The 17,370-nt window shown below is 35.8% G+C and overlaps 1 protein-coding gene across 4 annotated transcripts in view; it reads right to left on the bottom strand.

The window, feature by feature from the left end:
- Positions 1 to 17,370, bottom strand: part of LOC141375048 (uncharacterized) — a 45,787-nt gene that overhangs the window by 18,601 nt on the left and 9,816 nt on the right. For 2 of the 4 annotated variants that reach the window (XM_073926422.1, XM_073926423.1), the window contains exons 5-9: positions 10,691 to 10,861; positions 10,007 to 10,529; positions 9,702 to 9,846; positions 9,365 to 9,598; positions 9,177 to 9,280 (exon numbers count right to left, since the gene is read on the bottom strand). In XM_073926422.1, coding sequence (XP_073782523.1) covers positions 9,226 to 9,280; positions 9,365 to 9,598; positions 9,702 to 9,846; positions 10,007 to 10,178 — 606 coding nt within the window. In that variant the 5' untranslated portion in view covers positions 10,179 to 10,529; positions 10,691 to 10,861 and the 3' untranslated portion in view covers positions 9,177 to 9,225. Of the gene's footprint in view, positions 1 to 9,176; positions 9,599 to 9,701; positions 9,847 to 10,006; positions 10,530 to 10,690; positions 11,701 to 17,370 lie in introns of those variants that run through there. The other 2 variants (XM_073926420.1, XM_073926421.1) reach the window with 2 other exon arrangements.

The following is a 17,370-nucleotide window of genomic DNA, read 5'->3' as shown; positions in this document are numbered from 1 at the left end:
TCAACAATTGTAGATAATAATAAACGAATAATGAAAATTAATGAATAATGAAAATAGGCCTAGATATATTATTTATTTAAAGACATTGCCGACATTGAGCTTAAGTTGAATGCAGCTTCATCAAAAGCAAAAAATAAATAAATAAATAAATTGACCTATTTTAAGCAGATTATAATAAAAATATTTTTTGCCGCAGGACATAAATTAAGTCTAGCAGGTTTATTTTTTAATAATTTAGTTTCAGTTCAGCTTTTTTTTTTTTTCAAAACGTCAATGTTCTCCTTTAAAGTAGCTATAACTGTTGTTTTGTTTTGTTTTTTTACTTAATGGCTCAGTATGTTTTGTATTTGAATTTCAATTTCAGTCACCTTGCATATGCGTGTGAAATATAATGCAAGCATAACCGCTGAAAAAGAAGAAAAAGCTGTCAGTTAGAGCTAATTCATCGAAATAAGCTATATTAAAATACAGCATGCATGTTAATACAGGCAGAATGTGAACAAACTCAAGGTACGGCTAATATGCGCTTGCTTTTTAATGCATTTAAAAAGATTTGCGGCCATTTTATAGGCTACAGGCTATGGTGTATAACAATGTTTTTTTTTTTTTTTTATTTGTATGGTAAAGGACAATGCACATTGATTTGAAACTTTTATTGCATTTTTATGTCCTGTAAATAATAAAAGTTGAATCAGATTAATAAAATCGAATCTGAATACCTGCAAACGGGGCCACGGTTACTTTTTTTTCACTGACTGGCATGACTGGCAAACGCGTCAGAAAAAAAACTGCTGAATCTCTGCAAATATTTGGTTAACTTATAAAACAAATGTATGGTTTAGTGATGTTAGTAATGCATAAAAAAATGCAAAGCAGAATTATTAAAGTTATTATTTCATTGATCTGAACATAACCATTTATAGTATAATTACTAACCCGTCGTCTAAAATATTAAAATAATAGTCTATTATTTTATTCGTGGCTAGAGCTTGATTAAATTGATTAACAAGCCATGTGCTTTTGTTTGTTTGTTCTCGGCACTGGGTATACGCAAAACATTTTCTAAAATGTCAAGCAGTATTGTCTATAGCTTTAATTAATTCAAAATATTAAAAATAACAATAATAAAATTATAAAAATACAAAGATAAATAGAGCAGCATTTTGCTAATTATAATAGTCCTTTATATTTATATACATGTATTTTTGCATATTCGTTATTTCACTTGATGCATTCGTTATTTAATGTTTGAATACTGAAATAAAAAGCCATCGTTTAAAAGGTTATTTCACCATCAAAATGTAGCCTGTTATATGTATCATTAAGGTTTTATATAAAACTGCTGTGCAGTGTAAATGGGACCTTAATACAGTTTAAAGCGAAGTTGTCTGTAAGGATGATGGGCATGGCATGTCTATTGTTGTGGCTCGCGTTGTGAATATTAGAAAATAACTGTCGGGTGAAGGCTTTATGGTCGTGCGGAATTGTCTGCTGCTGTCATGGCTCAGCAGGCAACACCCTATTCAGCTAGGCTATGTTCGGTGTTTTTATGTACAAATTCGTTTTGGCGAATGCTAGAGCGTAATACAGATATTTTAAATAACAAGTAGTTCAGTCCAGAAGTTGCTGTGCATAGAAACATTCATTTTCATAAGGCCCCATATTTAATGCGGTTTGGTTTTAAAACGCATAGGTTTTGCTACGGTTACACCATCCGTCCTCGGGAGTTTTGGATTTTGTGTAACCATGTTTGTGGAAAACACTTGAGGGTGGAGACATACCCCTTCCCCCATCTCATAACCAAAAGCTTGTCTTTCAGGTGTTAATGGGCATCAGTGAGACCGAAATCATGTCGCATTTCCACTGTCGGTCTATAGCTCGCATCGCGTAACGCAAACCCAGCCCCCAGAACGTCCCCCGACTGTTGGAATCGTGCATCCGTTAATAACTCGGTAGAAAATGTATTTTATAACATCCTCATTTAGACACAGTCAAACATTCAGCCCAAATGCACTGGAGAGACCTGAAACGTGTTCCCAAAAATGTTCTGTTTGCACAATTTGATTATTATCATCATATCCAAATACTTTATAAATAATATTCTAAACCTTCTCTGGTGTTTATTGTTTTTAGAAAATATCTAAAATCTTTTAAAAGAAAATATCTTGTAAAATAAAAGTTTGATTTGGCTTTAACGGTTTTATTTATGTAGGCTATATAGGCCTACCTAAACTGTTATAGCTTGATTTTGCTTGTTTTATATTGGTTTATTTATTTAATGCGATTTTATTATATCCGATAATGTAATTCTTTAAATTATATTTCAATGTGGCTGAGGCTTATCAAGATATGACACTTGTTTTGAGTCTACAAAAGGTAATTTGTAAAGTTTTATGTCTTTCTGTTGTATTCATATGGTGTATTATCTGCAAAATAAATAACAAAAAGAAAGAAGCCGCTAGCAGCATCAACAGAGCTGTGAAGAGAGCGCTCTTTTGCTCGGTCTCTCACACACAACCTTTATGTCTGCCGTGTCTTTGTGTAGATTATTATGCGTTATTGAAACATCAAGGGGGACGCAGCAAAATCACTTATACATTAAAATTGTATTATTCTATGCAACAGCCTTACATTTAAAACGGAAACATAAGGGCGATTATAAGCAAAAAGACCTCAGCCTATAAGTCTAGATGTTTTCTTTTCCTTTTTTATTTATTTGTTTATGTGTTTGGCACATGTGTGCGATAGAAAAACTAGTGTAATTACGGCAAGCCATCTTTCCCAGACTCGGGGCAAATTCCGCCTTTCCTTTTACTCCGTCCCGAAGCCCCAGCTGGCCCTCCTGCCATCCACTGCGTAAAACAAATACTGGATAAGTTGACGGTTCATTCCGCTGTGGCGATCACAGACTAATAAAGGGACTAAACCGAAAAAAAAAATAATGAATGATGAATGAATGAATAAATTAATAATAATAAAATAAAAATATGGTAATAATAAACACAAATGCCGCGTAAGCGGTCTTTTTTATTTTTAGAGATGGTACATTTGAATTGCCTTCAAATGATGGATCTGCGACAGAGAAACTAGGGGTTTTGGGGGACATGCATCACTATATCCTTTTTTCCCCAAACTGTGCATAGTTCAGCTGCAAGTTACTGTACGTCTTTTTTTGAAAAAGCACCCCATGTCCGCTAGTGCCGCGCGCCTCTTTCTCTGGGCAAAAATGAGTTGATTTTTAAAATAATAAATATATAGATTAATTAAATTTTCAGCAAAAGAGACATTTATTTCATATTTCACTATGCATTTCATCTGATCTTTATAGCTTAATTAAACACATATTGTCAAAACCCACACATAGGCCTATTGTATGAAAATGAAAAGGGCATTTTTTGTTATTATTAGACTATTATTTGTTATTTGTTGCCTAGGCTATTTTCACATTTGAGGTGCTTTATTGGCATGACAAGTAACTGTACATTCGTTTTGCCAAAGCAGTGCGCGTCTCACAAACAAGACAGTGCAAAAAGGGCAGTAGTGAAAACAAATATGAAAATAACATATAATAAAAAAAGATTAATAAAAATAAAAATAGAATAAAAAAAATAATAATAAAAATAGATTTTTGATAACATTAAACAGGATAAAGGTAATAATAGTAGCCTATTATCAAAAGTAAGTCCACATAAAGAGTTCCAGTATTTGTGTGTTGGAGACAGGAGCGGGTATTGTTGGGTGAACACACAGCAGCACACACACTCCCCCAGTAAGATGGGTTCTGTTCGACAGGGACTCAAAGTTGTTTTGTATGTGTTGGATTATCGGGTAGAATTTCTCCCGGATCTCGGAGTATTTAGTGCACTCAGTTAGGATATGCAGCTCCGTCTCAATCAGCTGCTGAGGGCACAGCCGCTTCTCCACCGGCAGCCATGTTTTTTTTGTGCCGGCCCGTCTTTACGGCTAGCTGATGTCCGCTGCCCGCTTCTAACATGTTAGAAAATACTGCAAATCAAGCTGTCGGTATCTCCCCGCGGTTGAAATTGTTCGTTATTCGGAAAAAAAGAAGAATAAATATCAGCGCGCAGTAGTTGCTTTCTAGATCATTTTAGGCCTATATTCAGCTGTTTTAATCTTGCAATTCTGATAATTAGAGATAATGTCTGTTTTTATCAACTTGTCTGTCATTTATTTCTCATTTGCTACTTATTTTATTAATTTGTTGATGTTATTAGTCTTGTATATGCATATCTAAAATCCTTTGGCATTCAAATTTGCTTTGAACTTGAAAGAGAGAAAGAATCGGATTTTACCTGTCAGAGCACATTGCATATGCTTTTTTTGAAATAACATTTATTTAACAAATATTTTAGCACATCGAAAGTAATTAAATTACCTGTCTTTTGATTAAAACCTTTATGCAAAAAGATCAGAAAAAAAGGCAATATGCGACACATGACATGCATCGCTCTCATGCCACGTTTTGAGGATAAATTCGCTTTTAGGTGCTGCTTTGAATAAAATAAAACTATTAAAAAGCACATTAAAGACTACTCATAAATTAAAACATTCATAAAGGAGTATCTTATGAAAAAACACCAATTACCGGGGTCTGCTTTCGGTTTTAAAAGAATCAAGCAGCTTTAAAAATATAATTTGCTGAAGAGAAATGACAGGGAAAAAAAGATTGAACATATCGGGACTGTTAAAAGAACATTCCTCTTTGAAATATTCTTTCGAGTCCGACACATCAGCTAAGATTATGAACGACGGAGTGTCTCTCCTGCTTCAGTGGCGTGTCCAGCTGGTTATAAACGAGGAGGCGGAGAGAATGCGCTGCTTAGTTTCGGCTCGATATATTTAAATAAAAACTAACAACGAGTTGCTTATAACGCTCAAAAAGTTAAACTCAAATGCACAACCCTTGTTGGTTGCACCTGCGGGATGCACAATGAACCTAACGCGCCATAATTTTAATTCTATATTCGTGAAGAATGAGCCAACCGCATATGCTTAGTCCTGTTGGTCGGGACTCTGCTTTATAACTTATTAGTTTATTACAATAATCACACTTAGCTTTGCCATCGTTCTTCACCACATAGCCACTCAACACATCTTGCGGTCCATCTTTAATGTTTAGATTATTGAAGGTGCTATTGACGTTTTGAGAAAAAAATTAATAGTACTGAAACTAAATTATTAAAAATAAACTTGCGGGACTTCAGTTATGTCCTGCGGCAACATTATTTTTATTACACTTTAAGTGATCTGCTTGAGGTAGGTCACGTTTATCAATGGTAAGTTTTAGCCTAAGTTTACATCAATAACATAATGTGCATTGTCCTTTACCATACAAAAAAAAAAAAAAAAACATTATTATACACCAGTTGCCTGTAGCCTATAAAAAGGCCGCAAATATTTTTAAATGCATTAAAAGGCAAGCACATAGCTTAGCCTTAGTTTGTTCACACTCTGCCTGTATTAACATAAATGCTGTATTTTAATATAGCTAATTTTGATTAATTAGCTTTAACTGACAGCCTTTTCTTCTTTTTCCGCGGTTATGCGGCATTATATTTCACACGCATATGCAAGGTGACTGAATATGAAATTAAAATACAAAACATACTGAGCCATTAAGTAAAAAAACAAAACAACAGTTATACTTTAAAGCAGAACATTGACGTTTTGAAACAAAAAACGGAACTGAAACTAAATTATTAAAAATAAACCTGCCAGACTTAATTTATGTCCTATTTTCATTATTCATTTATTTTCATTATTCGTTTATTATTATGTACTATAATTGAAACATAAAATGAGATCGTAATTATAATCAACAACGAAAATGTAAATAAAAACGTAAATTAAAAATATAAATGAACATGTCTAGTCTTAGTTCTATCAAAACAGCAAACACTACATCTCTCTATATTTAGACTAAAAGACTGCTTTATTTATTTATTTATTTATTTATTTATTTAAGACTAATTATTTGTACTGAATTTTTGTGCTTTCATTTTAGTTGTCTTTCATTTCTTCAATTCTATTTTCCAAAACGAATCCTCTTTGCACTTAATAAGTTTACAATAAACCAGGTAAACAAAATTTAAATGTAAGTTGAGGTGATCGCAAGTTCACAACTGTGAGGTGATGTGCTCTTCCGGCAGGATAATCTATATTATTTTGCTGTTTTTTATATGCGCACGTTTAAGATTTGAGATTATAACATTGCCATGATAGTCAAAGAAATCAAAACATTATTTTCACCCCAACGCAATTTAATCGGGCACTGAAGGCTAATAACTTAATTCTTATATTTGCTTTTTGACTTCTCACCATGTATCTTTTCTACAGCATAGTATAGTGTAAGAGCATGTCTATTACCAGAAAAACTAAATTAAAATTATATTTTAATTGAACACATCACATCACATACAGTAAGCTACGCCTACAGAACAGTCTGTTTAGCATTGTGAAAAGGCAAAGCTGAATATCTGTGGTTAAAGTGCCACCCAGCGGTCAAATGCTGCTGGCGCATCAAGTACCGCCGTCGCCGCGGTATGAATGGCGGCACAAGGAACACATTGAAGTAGTAACATCTGTATGTCCTTTTGGATGGTAAATATTTTAAGTGGTTTGATTTCTATTGAGTTTTTTTTAGGTAACTATCAGAGGAGGGTAGAAACTTATTTGTACTCGTGTAGCTTGATGACTAGCATATACTGTATACACCAGAATGCATAAAGGGTTATAATAAGGGAGAAGATCATTGTATGGACACTGTCACAATATGTGGATGATTGAATTATCTACAGCTTCACAGAGCTCTAGTTCAATTAAAAGACTTGACTGGAGACCATTGCTCCAAACAGTGAGATGATGACTGTTTTTAGTGTTGACTGGATAGAGAATAATTCTGTAAACAAGCACAGTTGAGAAACTATGATGAGTAGATGATTAGAGGTAGCATCAGGAGCAGATTATGAAGCAGGGATATTTATTACATCTGTGACAAGAGAAGTATTTCCTAAATTTTGAAATGCCTTCAGAAATAAGTTCATAATGGGTTTGCATTCATAAAGTAATCATGAAGTTAATGAGTGATAAATAAATAAAAACATCTAAAGGAGTATGAAAAATTATGAATAAAACAAAAGAGAGAATAATTGTATTATGCTCAGTTACCAGAAATGGCTGAAAGAGGTGAAGATGATCCATCAAGACCAACCCTCAATGAAATATGTGAAAATAATAAACTTAATGGGATTAATGTGTTAACAAGTGCATTGGTGAGTGATGGCATGGAAACTGACAGAAACAAGCATCTAACACCGCATTGCATGAACTGCTATTGGGTCGACCCTTGAAAGAAACCTTGAAAGAAACCTTGCAAGAAACAGCATGACCCTTGCAAGAAACCACATGAAACTTTGCATAAAACCTGGCATATAATCTCACCTATAACCTTGCACATAACCTCTTGGAATGGTTTGCAAAGATGTCTAATGCAGTAGGGACTTTAATAAAGAAACAATTAATTGCCATGTGCATAGCGATATCTGTGCAGGAAACCAGAAAGGAGCCATGTGAGAGAGCAGAGATATAAGGTCCAATTGGTCCAGCTGATCGAGTCTATCTGTGGATGCTCTGGAGAGCTCAGGAGGAAAGGACCATATCTGGATGAGGGCAAATCCAACAGCTGCCAAAGTGGATGCCATTGATGAGGTACCAATGCCTCAAAGGAGCGAAAGGGAACAACTCCAGCAAGGGAAAGCTGACTGGAAACAGAGGAGCCTGAATATTCCAAAGCTCTAAACTACTAAGTGCCACGTGTGGAAGCAAGAGTTTATCAGAACAAAGAAAAGAGTGATTCTGATAATGTGCCTGAATACAACATACAGAAGTGCCACAAGTCAAGGGATGATGAATGCACAACTGCAGATTTCAGAACTCAGACTCTCAACCACACATCTCCATTAACAACTTTTCAAAGTCTAATGAAGATGCTGATAGCTTGGAATAAGAGAAACAAGGATGAGCAAAGATCAAGATCAACATTTGATGCTTTTTACGTTTGCATATTGATTTTGTTTGCATATTGCTTTCATGGTACCTATATATAATATCACTTCAGTATATTCTACATGAGTGTGAAAACTAGCAGCTAGCACTGAACCAACTGAATACTTATGCTTAAAACATTGTTGTCTTTGATGTGTTAAGAGAAAAACAGAGTACAGTCTTTTACTTCCTTCAAATCAAAAGTAAAAGGGAAGATGTTTGGCTGGACTTCTGTCAAAGTACAGTGGCATAATCTAGTCAATTGATAACAGCTATGTGGCTAATATCAGTCACTAGATAGAGGTAATTAAGAGAACTGGATTATGAAATTGCACTTTGGGGTTAAAAGACAATAATATTAAGACTAAAGTCTTAAGAGGAGGGATTGAAGAAGATTTTATTCTCTCTGTATGAAGTATTTTCTAAGTGTAAAGCAGTTAATTTTCTCTTCTCAAAATGTATGTAGTGTTTGCAGCAAACATGCCAGCCTGTGTTAAAAATACAGTGATATGTCTGTGTAAGATGAGTATGCCTGCACAGGAGCAACACTAGGAGAAGGCTGAGTGACTGATTGTGTAGAATGACTGAATATGTAAAGCACTGATTATTTATGTTAAATACTTGTATGAAGCTATATGTGTCAGAAGTTAGAATGAGTAACATATTATCAAGTTATTATCCTATCATGACAATGTATGTAAACACTTAGTTCCTTTGCATAAGTTGCATCTATACTTTACTGACATAGACCTGTAACATCTCTGTTGACATGAGCTAGTGGGCTGAGAGCCAAGAATAGCAGGACCCCTTAGACTAAAAACCTATTCAAAAATGGTCAAGAGTTAAAAAGAGACTTAGGGGTGTGTCAAATAATCCTGTATAAAAATTGTAACAAACACACTGAAACTTTAGAAGGTGTCCAGGAGAGACTTCAGAAAGCTCTGGGGTCTGCTCTGCTCTTTCTCGGCTTTATTATGGAGAATAAAGTCTATTTTCTGATATTCAAAACCTCTGGTCTGATAATTTGTAATTAATGAGAAGTCAATATTTACCACAACACATATTGATCTACAATTCAAGTGAAGTAGAATATTACCAATATGAAGTAACACCTGTTCTAAGGTCCTTTTCATTAGCTCCTCCTTCAGTCTGGTCCACACTTCATTTGTCACTTTTGACTTGAATCTGGGATGCAAGGCTGTGCCCTCTCATCCATCTGATATTCAAGACAAAAACACTGAGTCAATCACTGAATAATTCTAATGAAAACAAGAGCAAATTCAGCAGGATTACACTGCACCCCTGGTATCTTTTTGAGAGGTCATTCCAGATAGGGTCCTTGATGGTCTTTGTGAAGGAGGAGTCCTCTTTATTCACTGTGAAGTGGTGCTGGAGCTTATTTAAGATAGGCAGAATCTGACCCAAGTTTTGGCTCCTTTCAGCAGAGACGCAGAGGGTTGAAGTGTAAAGTATCTTTGTAATTTTGACAAACTCTTCTGCTTTTCTAAAATCCTCATCAGAAATTCTCTGCAGTCTGTAAAATATGATCAGATTCATTAGCTGGACTATAGATTCATGAGCAAAATCGTTTACACTGAAAATTGAATAAGCATTTAAAATGAGAACAGAGTTTTTACCTGTCCTTGTCCATTAATTTCTTAAGACGATGGTCCATGGAGGTGGCCTGGAAGGCAGAGAACTGCTCTAGGAATCGCTCCACCATGAGGAATAAGCTATTCCACCTTGTTTTCACATCAAGGATGACAGCATGTTCTGGAAGACCTAAAATGGGAAAGAGAAATTTATGTTTGTGTTTGTGTGGTTATCAAAGTGGCTGTTTATTTGCAGAAATGTTTTACTGCATGATTTAGCAAAGGATTTTTATTAACTATTTGGCCAAAGAGTTTTGCACTAAGGTTCATCTATTCTGATTTCTACCTACCGAGAAGATGCTGCTTCTCTTTAAGGATAGGTTTAGCCAGGGTGGATCTTTTCAGCCACACCACCATTGCTCTGATCCTTCCTGCCCACTGTGAGACTGAGGTAATTGTGGAAAGCTTCTGAGCAGCAATATTGAGAGTGTGAGCAAAGCAGCCAATTTTTTTAATACTCATCTCTTTTTACTGCTACATCCATGTTTGCTGCATTGTCACAGCAACTACTCTATCCTTTATATTAAATTCATCAAGAATATCTCTTATCTCTTCTGCTAAAATGTCCCCTGTCTGGGATGTGTATACTGCCCTTGTATGTCTTTCATGGAACCCTCTCTGACAAAGTGAAGTGACACTGTCAGGTAGTGGTCCTGTGCAATGCTGATCCAGCCATCAGCAGTCACAGCCACATCTCTCACATCTTGCAACTCTTTCTTGATATTTTCTTTTTCAACTGCAGGTATGAGGGTATTTGAGAGCATGTCTCGGCTGGGGGACTGATATCTGGGGTTTAAAGTGCTTATCATCTCCCTATATTTGACATCATCAAACACAAAAAAGTAACATTAGCATTATTTTATCATTGTTGCTTACTATAAAAAGATTTAAAAATTATCTAGGTTAAGAGACTACCTACAAACATGGCCAACAGCCTTAATGGTAATAATATTACAACATCATTTACAGCTTACTGTTCTTAGCTCCACCATGAAGCCTCCACAGGAGAAAAAGGCAGCAAACTTTTAACAATAAAATTTGTAACGGCCCTGTGGCATTCATCTTTCCTTTCCTTGTTCATTTTTCTGCCAGTGCAATGGATTATCACTTGATGGTATCCTAATTCCAGGGTCAGCAGGAGCAGACTATAACATTAATGTGAAGAAAACTTGAAAGCTAAACTGTTAATGCAGCCAAGGATAAGGACATTTAAATAAGACAAGTTTAATGTGAGGTAAACTTTATCATTTACCGTTAACCTTAAAGCATTTTAGTATCAATTTAGCTAGGTATTTAAAGCCATCGGATCAGTACATAACGCTGCACAGCATACATTAGGTCCAAAAAAAGAATGAATACATTTTCCCCGCACAAACTTAGGCCCCGTTCACACTGTCAGGTCTTGATGCCCAATTCAGATTTTTTTGTCTGTCCGTTTACACGTTCTTTTAATTGTGACCCATATCGAATTCATGCGTTTACACTTGCCATACAACCTATGATGCATGCATAAAGGCGGGTCCTAGCATCTGTGCCACACTAGCCACGATGGAAGAAATTTTCTTTTTAGCTCTACGAAATACGTGGTGTAGTATAAGCAGCAAATGGTTCAGTCCAGATTTACCCCCACGCAGTTTATGTAATGGTACGGCCCTGATGTGTGTGTGTGTGTAAGATGTAGCCTGTGTGCGCACTGGTGTTAAAGGGAATAAAGTTGTTCTATGTGTAGCCCGCAGTGCGTGCATTGATAACGTTAATAGCGTAAAAATTACAACACGAATTTGCCCAACTTGAAAATGATTTTGAGGCGAAGGAGGTGGGGAAGGGCCTGCATCGCAGCTAGCGCTTATTGTTTATATGCTGTATGATGTCCTACACCACTGAGAGGAATTTGTGGTACGAGAGAGATCTCAGGTCTAGTGGGAGCAAATAATGGCGACTGACCACCGTCCTCCATGTTTCCTCTGTTGTTGTTGTTTTTTCCCACGTCGGAATATCCACACACGCTCTCTCTTCCACATTGCACCACATTGTCACAAGTTTAAGCAAAAAAAATCGGAATTGGGTCACATTTAACTGGTAGTGTAATCTGGGCCTTAGCTTTAACGGTACACAAGCAAGAAGTGCTAAAAACTGATTTTGTATGTCTGTTTGCCTTTCGGAGCCCCAACCATCGCGCAGTTATCCTCATCAGTCATGGAAGACGACGCTTGTGGTGGGCACGTTGTTGGAGGCCCTGAGTCAGGAAAATACTAAGAGGATGAAGATAATGACTGCGTCGGAGCAACTTTCTGCTCGTAAATTAATTCTGTGTACTGTCACGGGGACTCTGCAGATATCATAATGTCAAATTTAAGACCTTTTACGACCTTTTTAGGACCATTAAGTATTACATTTAAGACCTATATCGCAATATCAAAAACACACGAGAGAAAATGTAAAAGCATTAAATTAGGGGTAAAACAAAGTTATTTAAATTGAACAGTGGTAAAGTCAGATTAAATGCACCGTTGAACTACAGAAAAAACAAACATCTTATGCAGATTTATACTTTCACCTGGCACCGCATCGCACAACTCACAAAACAGATTAAGGCTTTTATACTTGACACGTTCACCATTGAGATATTTTTTTTTAATGACAGGCGGCGCTCCAAAAAAACAGAAAGTAAAATCAGACGAATAAAAAGATAATCATTATCATTGAAGATGTTTTTGGGGGCCTCTTTTTTTGTTGTTTTAACAAACTTATCCCTCAGGTTTTTCCAAAGTTTTACAAAAACTTTCCTCCTTTCCGATGGCTGTTGCAATTTCTAGCCAATAATTATTGGTCATTCTGGCAAGCAGAAATGTAACCGTGATAGAAAATAGGTAATAATAGGTATAAATTAGGTATTTTAGGTATTATAGCTTACTGTACTATTCACTCTTTAAATAAATGCTACTATCAATCCCATTTTATCACTAAAATAAAGTGAACTAGTGTCTGCTGTAAAGTGTTTTGTAAAGTACTTCAATTACTCTGTTGTGGTAATTCTATAGTTGCTATTGTAACACAACTACAGTATGCTGAAGCTTCTTTGGAGAGCAAAAGCACGAAAGGAGTCTGACTGAGCGAGAGCAGATCATTCGCACGTGAGCAGCCAGTGTTTTGAGAGCTCGCAAGCAGTTTTGTCCATGAACAAAAGGAAACCGGCGCGCGAGCAGAGATTCGCTCTCTCGTATTACAGCACTTCTTACTTATAAAACTGCACTTGCGACGTTTGTCAGTGAAATCATGTTGCGTGCACTCAAAGCGAACTTCCGCAAACACAGCGATGATGTCACATTTGCCGCGCGCACTGGGTTTAATATCAGAAAGCTGATTGGCTATTGAAAGTTGACCTTTTTGTAGTTGTAATGCAAATTACAATTGGACTAGTGAAATAAAGAACTACAACACCCCAAAAACCTAGCAATAACAACAAAAATAAAGACCTGTGCAAAAATATTTAAGACCTAGAACAGCAAATTTAAGACTTTTTAAAGCCATAAATTTCGATTATTTTATTTTAAGACTTTAACACTTTTTAAGACCCCGCGGGGACCCTGTGTCAGGTGTTTTATCATATTTGACGTGTTGCCAGTCTTGGTCGCGATAACTTTACAGATATTGCATCGTGCGCTGTTGCCGTCAATCTTTGCATAATGTAGCCATACTTTTGATTACTTAAACATCCTTTGCATTAAATGTATGCTATGCTCTAAAGTGTAGTAGTGTACGCATTACAGCCTCACATTTGACAAGCTCTGAGTGAGTGCGCGTGACCGTCGTAAACTACTGATTTTCAAGACAGCCTCGCTGCAGTCAATCACCAGCATTTGACCCGGTCACGTTAAGGATGGCTCAGATTTTCTAGCTCACTGACGTTGACAAGATTATACCCTTGAGTATCGAAATTTGGTACCGAACGCAAAAGAATTTTTCGATACTCGATAGTAGCAAGACGATTCGGTCGATACCCAGCCCTAATTGCAAGGTATTCACACACAAAGTAGGCCTACCTGAAACTTTGAATTAGAAAAAGCTTAATAATACATTGGACAGATCATCAACACACTGATTTCTCCTCTTTGTGCTGCTCAGTTTTTGAAAGTGTCCGATTGAGTTTCTTCTTCTGAGGGGAATACTTTAAGTGCTGCCAATAGTTAGTAAAGCCTGGCTTATTGTGGTCAAAGTAGTTGATTATATTAATAAAAGTGAAACTGACAGGAGCAGTATGGATTGTCATTCACTGAACTTGTCATTAACTAAACATGATGTAGCCTAATATAGGCTATTCTGAAACTGTGAATATTTTGCTGTCATTTTAATTATATTAAGACTTTATTCAACAGACCACTTTGTGTTTTGGCGCTGAAGCATATAAGTGGACCTTGTTTTAAACTTTCTCCGTCTCACTCAAAAAAGGAAACATAAGCTGGACCACAACATATATCAATGTCATAATGAATGCTCAAATAATGTAGCCTATAGTTTATAGCAAGCATCATGTTTAGTTAGATTGTGTGTTTGTCATATACAGTCAGCCTATAGGTCTGTTATTTTTACTAAAGAAGATTTACAGATGTTACTACTTCAATGTGTTCCTTGTGCCGCCATTCATACCGCGGCGATGGCGTTACTTGATGCGCCAGCAGCATTTGACCGCTGGGTGGCACTTTAACCACAGATATTCAGCTTTGCCTTTTCACAATGCTAAACAGACTGTTCTGTAGGCGTAGCTTACTGTGTGTGATGTGATGTGTTCAATTAAAATATAATTTTAATTGAGTTTTTCTGGTAATAGACATGCTCTTACACTATACTATGCTGTAAAAAAGATACATGGTGAGAAGTCAAAAAGCAAATATAAGAATTAAGTTATTAGCCTTCAGTGCCCGATTAAATTGCGTTGGGGTGAAAATAATGTTTTGATTTCTTTGACTATCATGGCAATGTTATTATCTCAAATCCTAAACATGCGCATATGAAAAACAGCAAAATAATATAGATTATCCTGCCGGTAGAGCACATCACCTCACAGTTGTGAACATGCGATCACCTCAACTTACATTTAAAATTTGTTTACCTGGTTTATTGTAAACTTTTTAAGTGCAAAGAGGATTCGTTTTGGAAAATACAATTGAAGAAATGAAAGACAACTAAAGTGAAAGCACAAACATTCAGTATAAATAAGTAGTCTTAAATAAATAAATAAATAAATATATATATAAATAAATAAATAAAGCAGTCTTTTAGTCTAAATATAGAGAGATGAAGTTTGCTATTTTGATAGGACTAAGACAAGATATTTTCATTTATGTTTTTAATTTACGTTTTTATTTACATTTTCGTTGTTGATTATATTTTACTATCTCATTTTATGTTTCAGTACATAATAATAAACGAATAATGAAAATAAATAAATAATGAAAATAGGACATAAATTAAGTCTGGCAGGTTTATTTTTAATAATTTAGTTTCAGTTCCGTTTTTTTGTTTCAAAACGTCAATGTTCTGCTTTAAAGTATAACTGTTTTGTTTTGTTTTTTTACTTAATGGCTCAGTAAGTTTTGTATTTTAATTTCATATTCAGTCACCTTGCATATGTGTGTGAAATATAATGCCGCATAACCGCGGAAAAAGAAGAAAAGGCTGTCAGTTAAAGCTAATCAAAATTAGCTATATTAAAATACAGCATTTATGTTAATACAGGCAGAGTGTGAACAAACTCAAGGCTAAGATATGCGCTTGCTTTTTAATGCATTTAAAATATAAATAAATGTTTTTTTTTTTTCTTTTTTTGTATGGTAAAGGACAATGCACATTATGTTATTGATGTAAACTTAGGCTAAAACTTACCATTGATAAACGTGACCTACCTCAAGCAGATCACTTAAAGTGTAATAAAAATAATGTTGCCGCAGGACATAAACGAAGTCCCGCAAGTTTATTTTTAATAATTTAGTTTCAGTACTATTAATTTTTTTTTCTCAAAACATCAATAGCACCTTCAATAATCTAAACATTAAAGATGGACCGCAAGATGTGTTGAGTGGCTATATGTGGTGAAGAACGATGGCAAAGCTAAGTGTGATTATTGTAATAAACTAATAAGTTATAAAGCAGAGAGTCCCGACCAACAGGACTAAGCATATGCGGTTGGCTCATTCTTCACGAATATAGAATTAAAATAATGGCGCGTTAGGTTCATTGTGCATCCCGCAGGTGAAACCAACAAGGGTTGTGCATTTTAGTTTAACTTTTTTGAGCGTTATAAGCAGCTCGGTGTTAGTTTTTAATTTAATATATATTGAGCCGAAACTAAGCAGCGCATTCTCTCCGCCTCCTCGTTTATAACCAGCGGGACACGCCACTGAAGCAGGAGAGACACTCCGTCGTTCATAATCTTAGCTGATGTGTCGGAGTCGAAAGAATATATCAAAGAGGAATGTTCTTTTAACAGTCCCGATATGTTTAATCTTTTTTCCCCTGTCATTTCTCTTCAGCAAATTATATTTTTAAAGCTGCTTGATTCTTTTAAAACCGAAAGCAGAGCCCGTCAATTGGTGTTTTTTTCATAAGATACTCCTTTATTAATGTTTTATTTTATGAGTGTCTTTAATGTGCTTTTTAATAGTTTTATTTTATTCAAAGCAGCACCTAAAAGCGAATTTATCCTCAAATCGTGGCATGACAGCGATGTCATGTCGCATATATTGCCTTTTTTTCTGATCTTTTTGCATAAAGGTTTTAATCAAAAGACAGGTAATTTAATTACTTTCGATGTGCTAAAATATTTGTTAAATAAATGTTATTTTAAAAAAGGCATATGCAATGTGCTCTGACAGGTAAAATCAGATTCTTTCTCTCTTTTAAGTTCAAAGCAAATTTGAATGCCAAAGGATTTTAGATGCATATTCAAGACTATATGTAGTATATTAACATCAACAAATTAATAAAATAAGTAGCAAATGAGAAATAAATGACAGACAAGTTGGTAAAAACAGACATTATCTCTAAAAGTTATCAGAATTGCAAGATTAAAACAGCTGAATATAGGCCTAAAATAAATCTAGAAAGCTTGCGCACTGATATTTATTCTTTTTTTTTTCCGAATAACGAACAATTTCAACCGCGGGGAGATACCGACAGCTTGATTTGCAGTATTTTCTAACATGTTAGAAGCGGGCAGCGGACATCAGCCAGCCGTAGAGACGGGCCGGCACAAAAAAAACATGGCTGCCGGTGGGGAAGCGGCTGTGCCCTCAGCAGCTGATTGAGACGGAGCTGCATATCCTAACTGAGTGCACTAAATACTCCGAGACAGGCACGTGCACATAGGGCTCAACCTGTGCAGTGCACATGCCCTTTTTAGTGCCCTTCCAAAATGATCAAAAGTGCCCCCGCGACGCGGCACACCCTCGGTCCCGCTCTTCAAAAAATTTATCCTGCACATGCCACGGGCCTGCTCCGAGATCCAGGAGAAATTCTACCCGATAATCCAACACATACAAAACAATTTGAGTCCCTGTCGAACAGAACCCATCTTACTGGGGGAGTGTGTGTGCTGCTGTGTGTTCAACCACCCGCTCCTGTCTCCAACACACAAGCTGGAACTCTTTATGTGGAC

This window comes from Danio rerio, chromosome 16 (assembly GCF_049306965.1).
Source record: "Danio rerio strain Tuebingen ecotype United States chromosome 16, GRCz12tu, whole genome shotgun sequence".
In the NCBI taxonomy this organism is placed as follows: domain Eukaryota; kingdom Metazoa; phylum Chordata; class Actinopteri; order Cypriniformes; family Danionidae; genus Danio; species Danio rerio.
The sequence above is the reverse complement of the archived record's forward strand: the minus strand, read 5'-3'. Positions and strand labels throughout refer to the sequence as shown.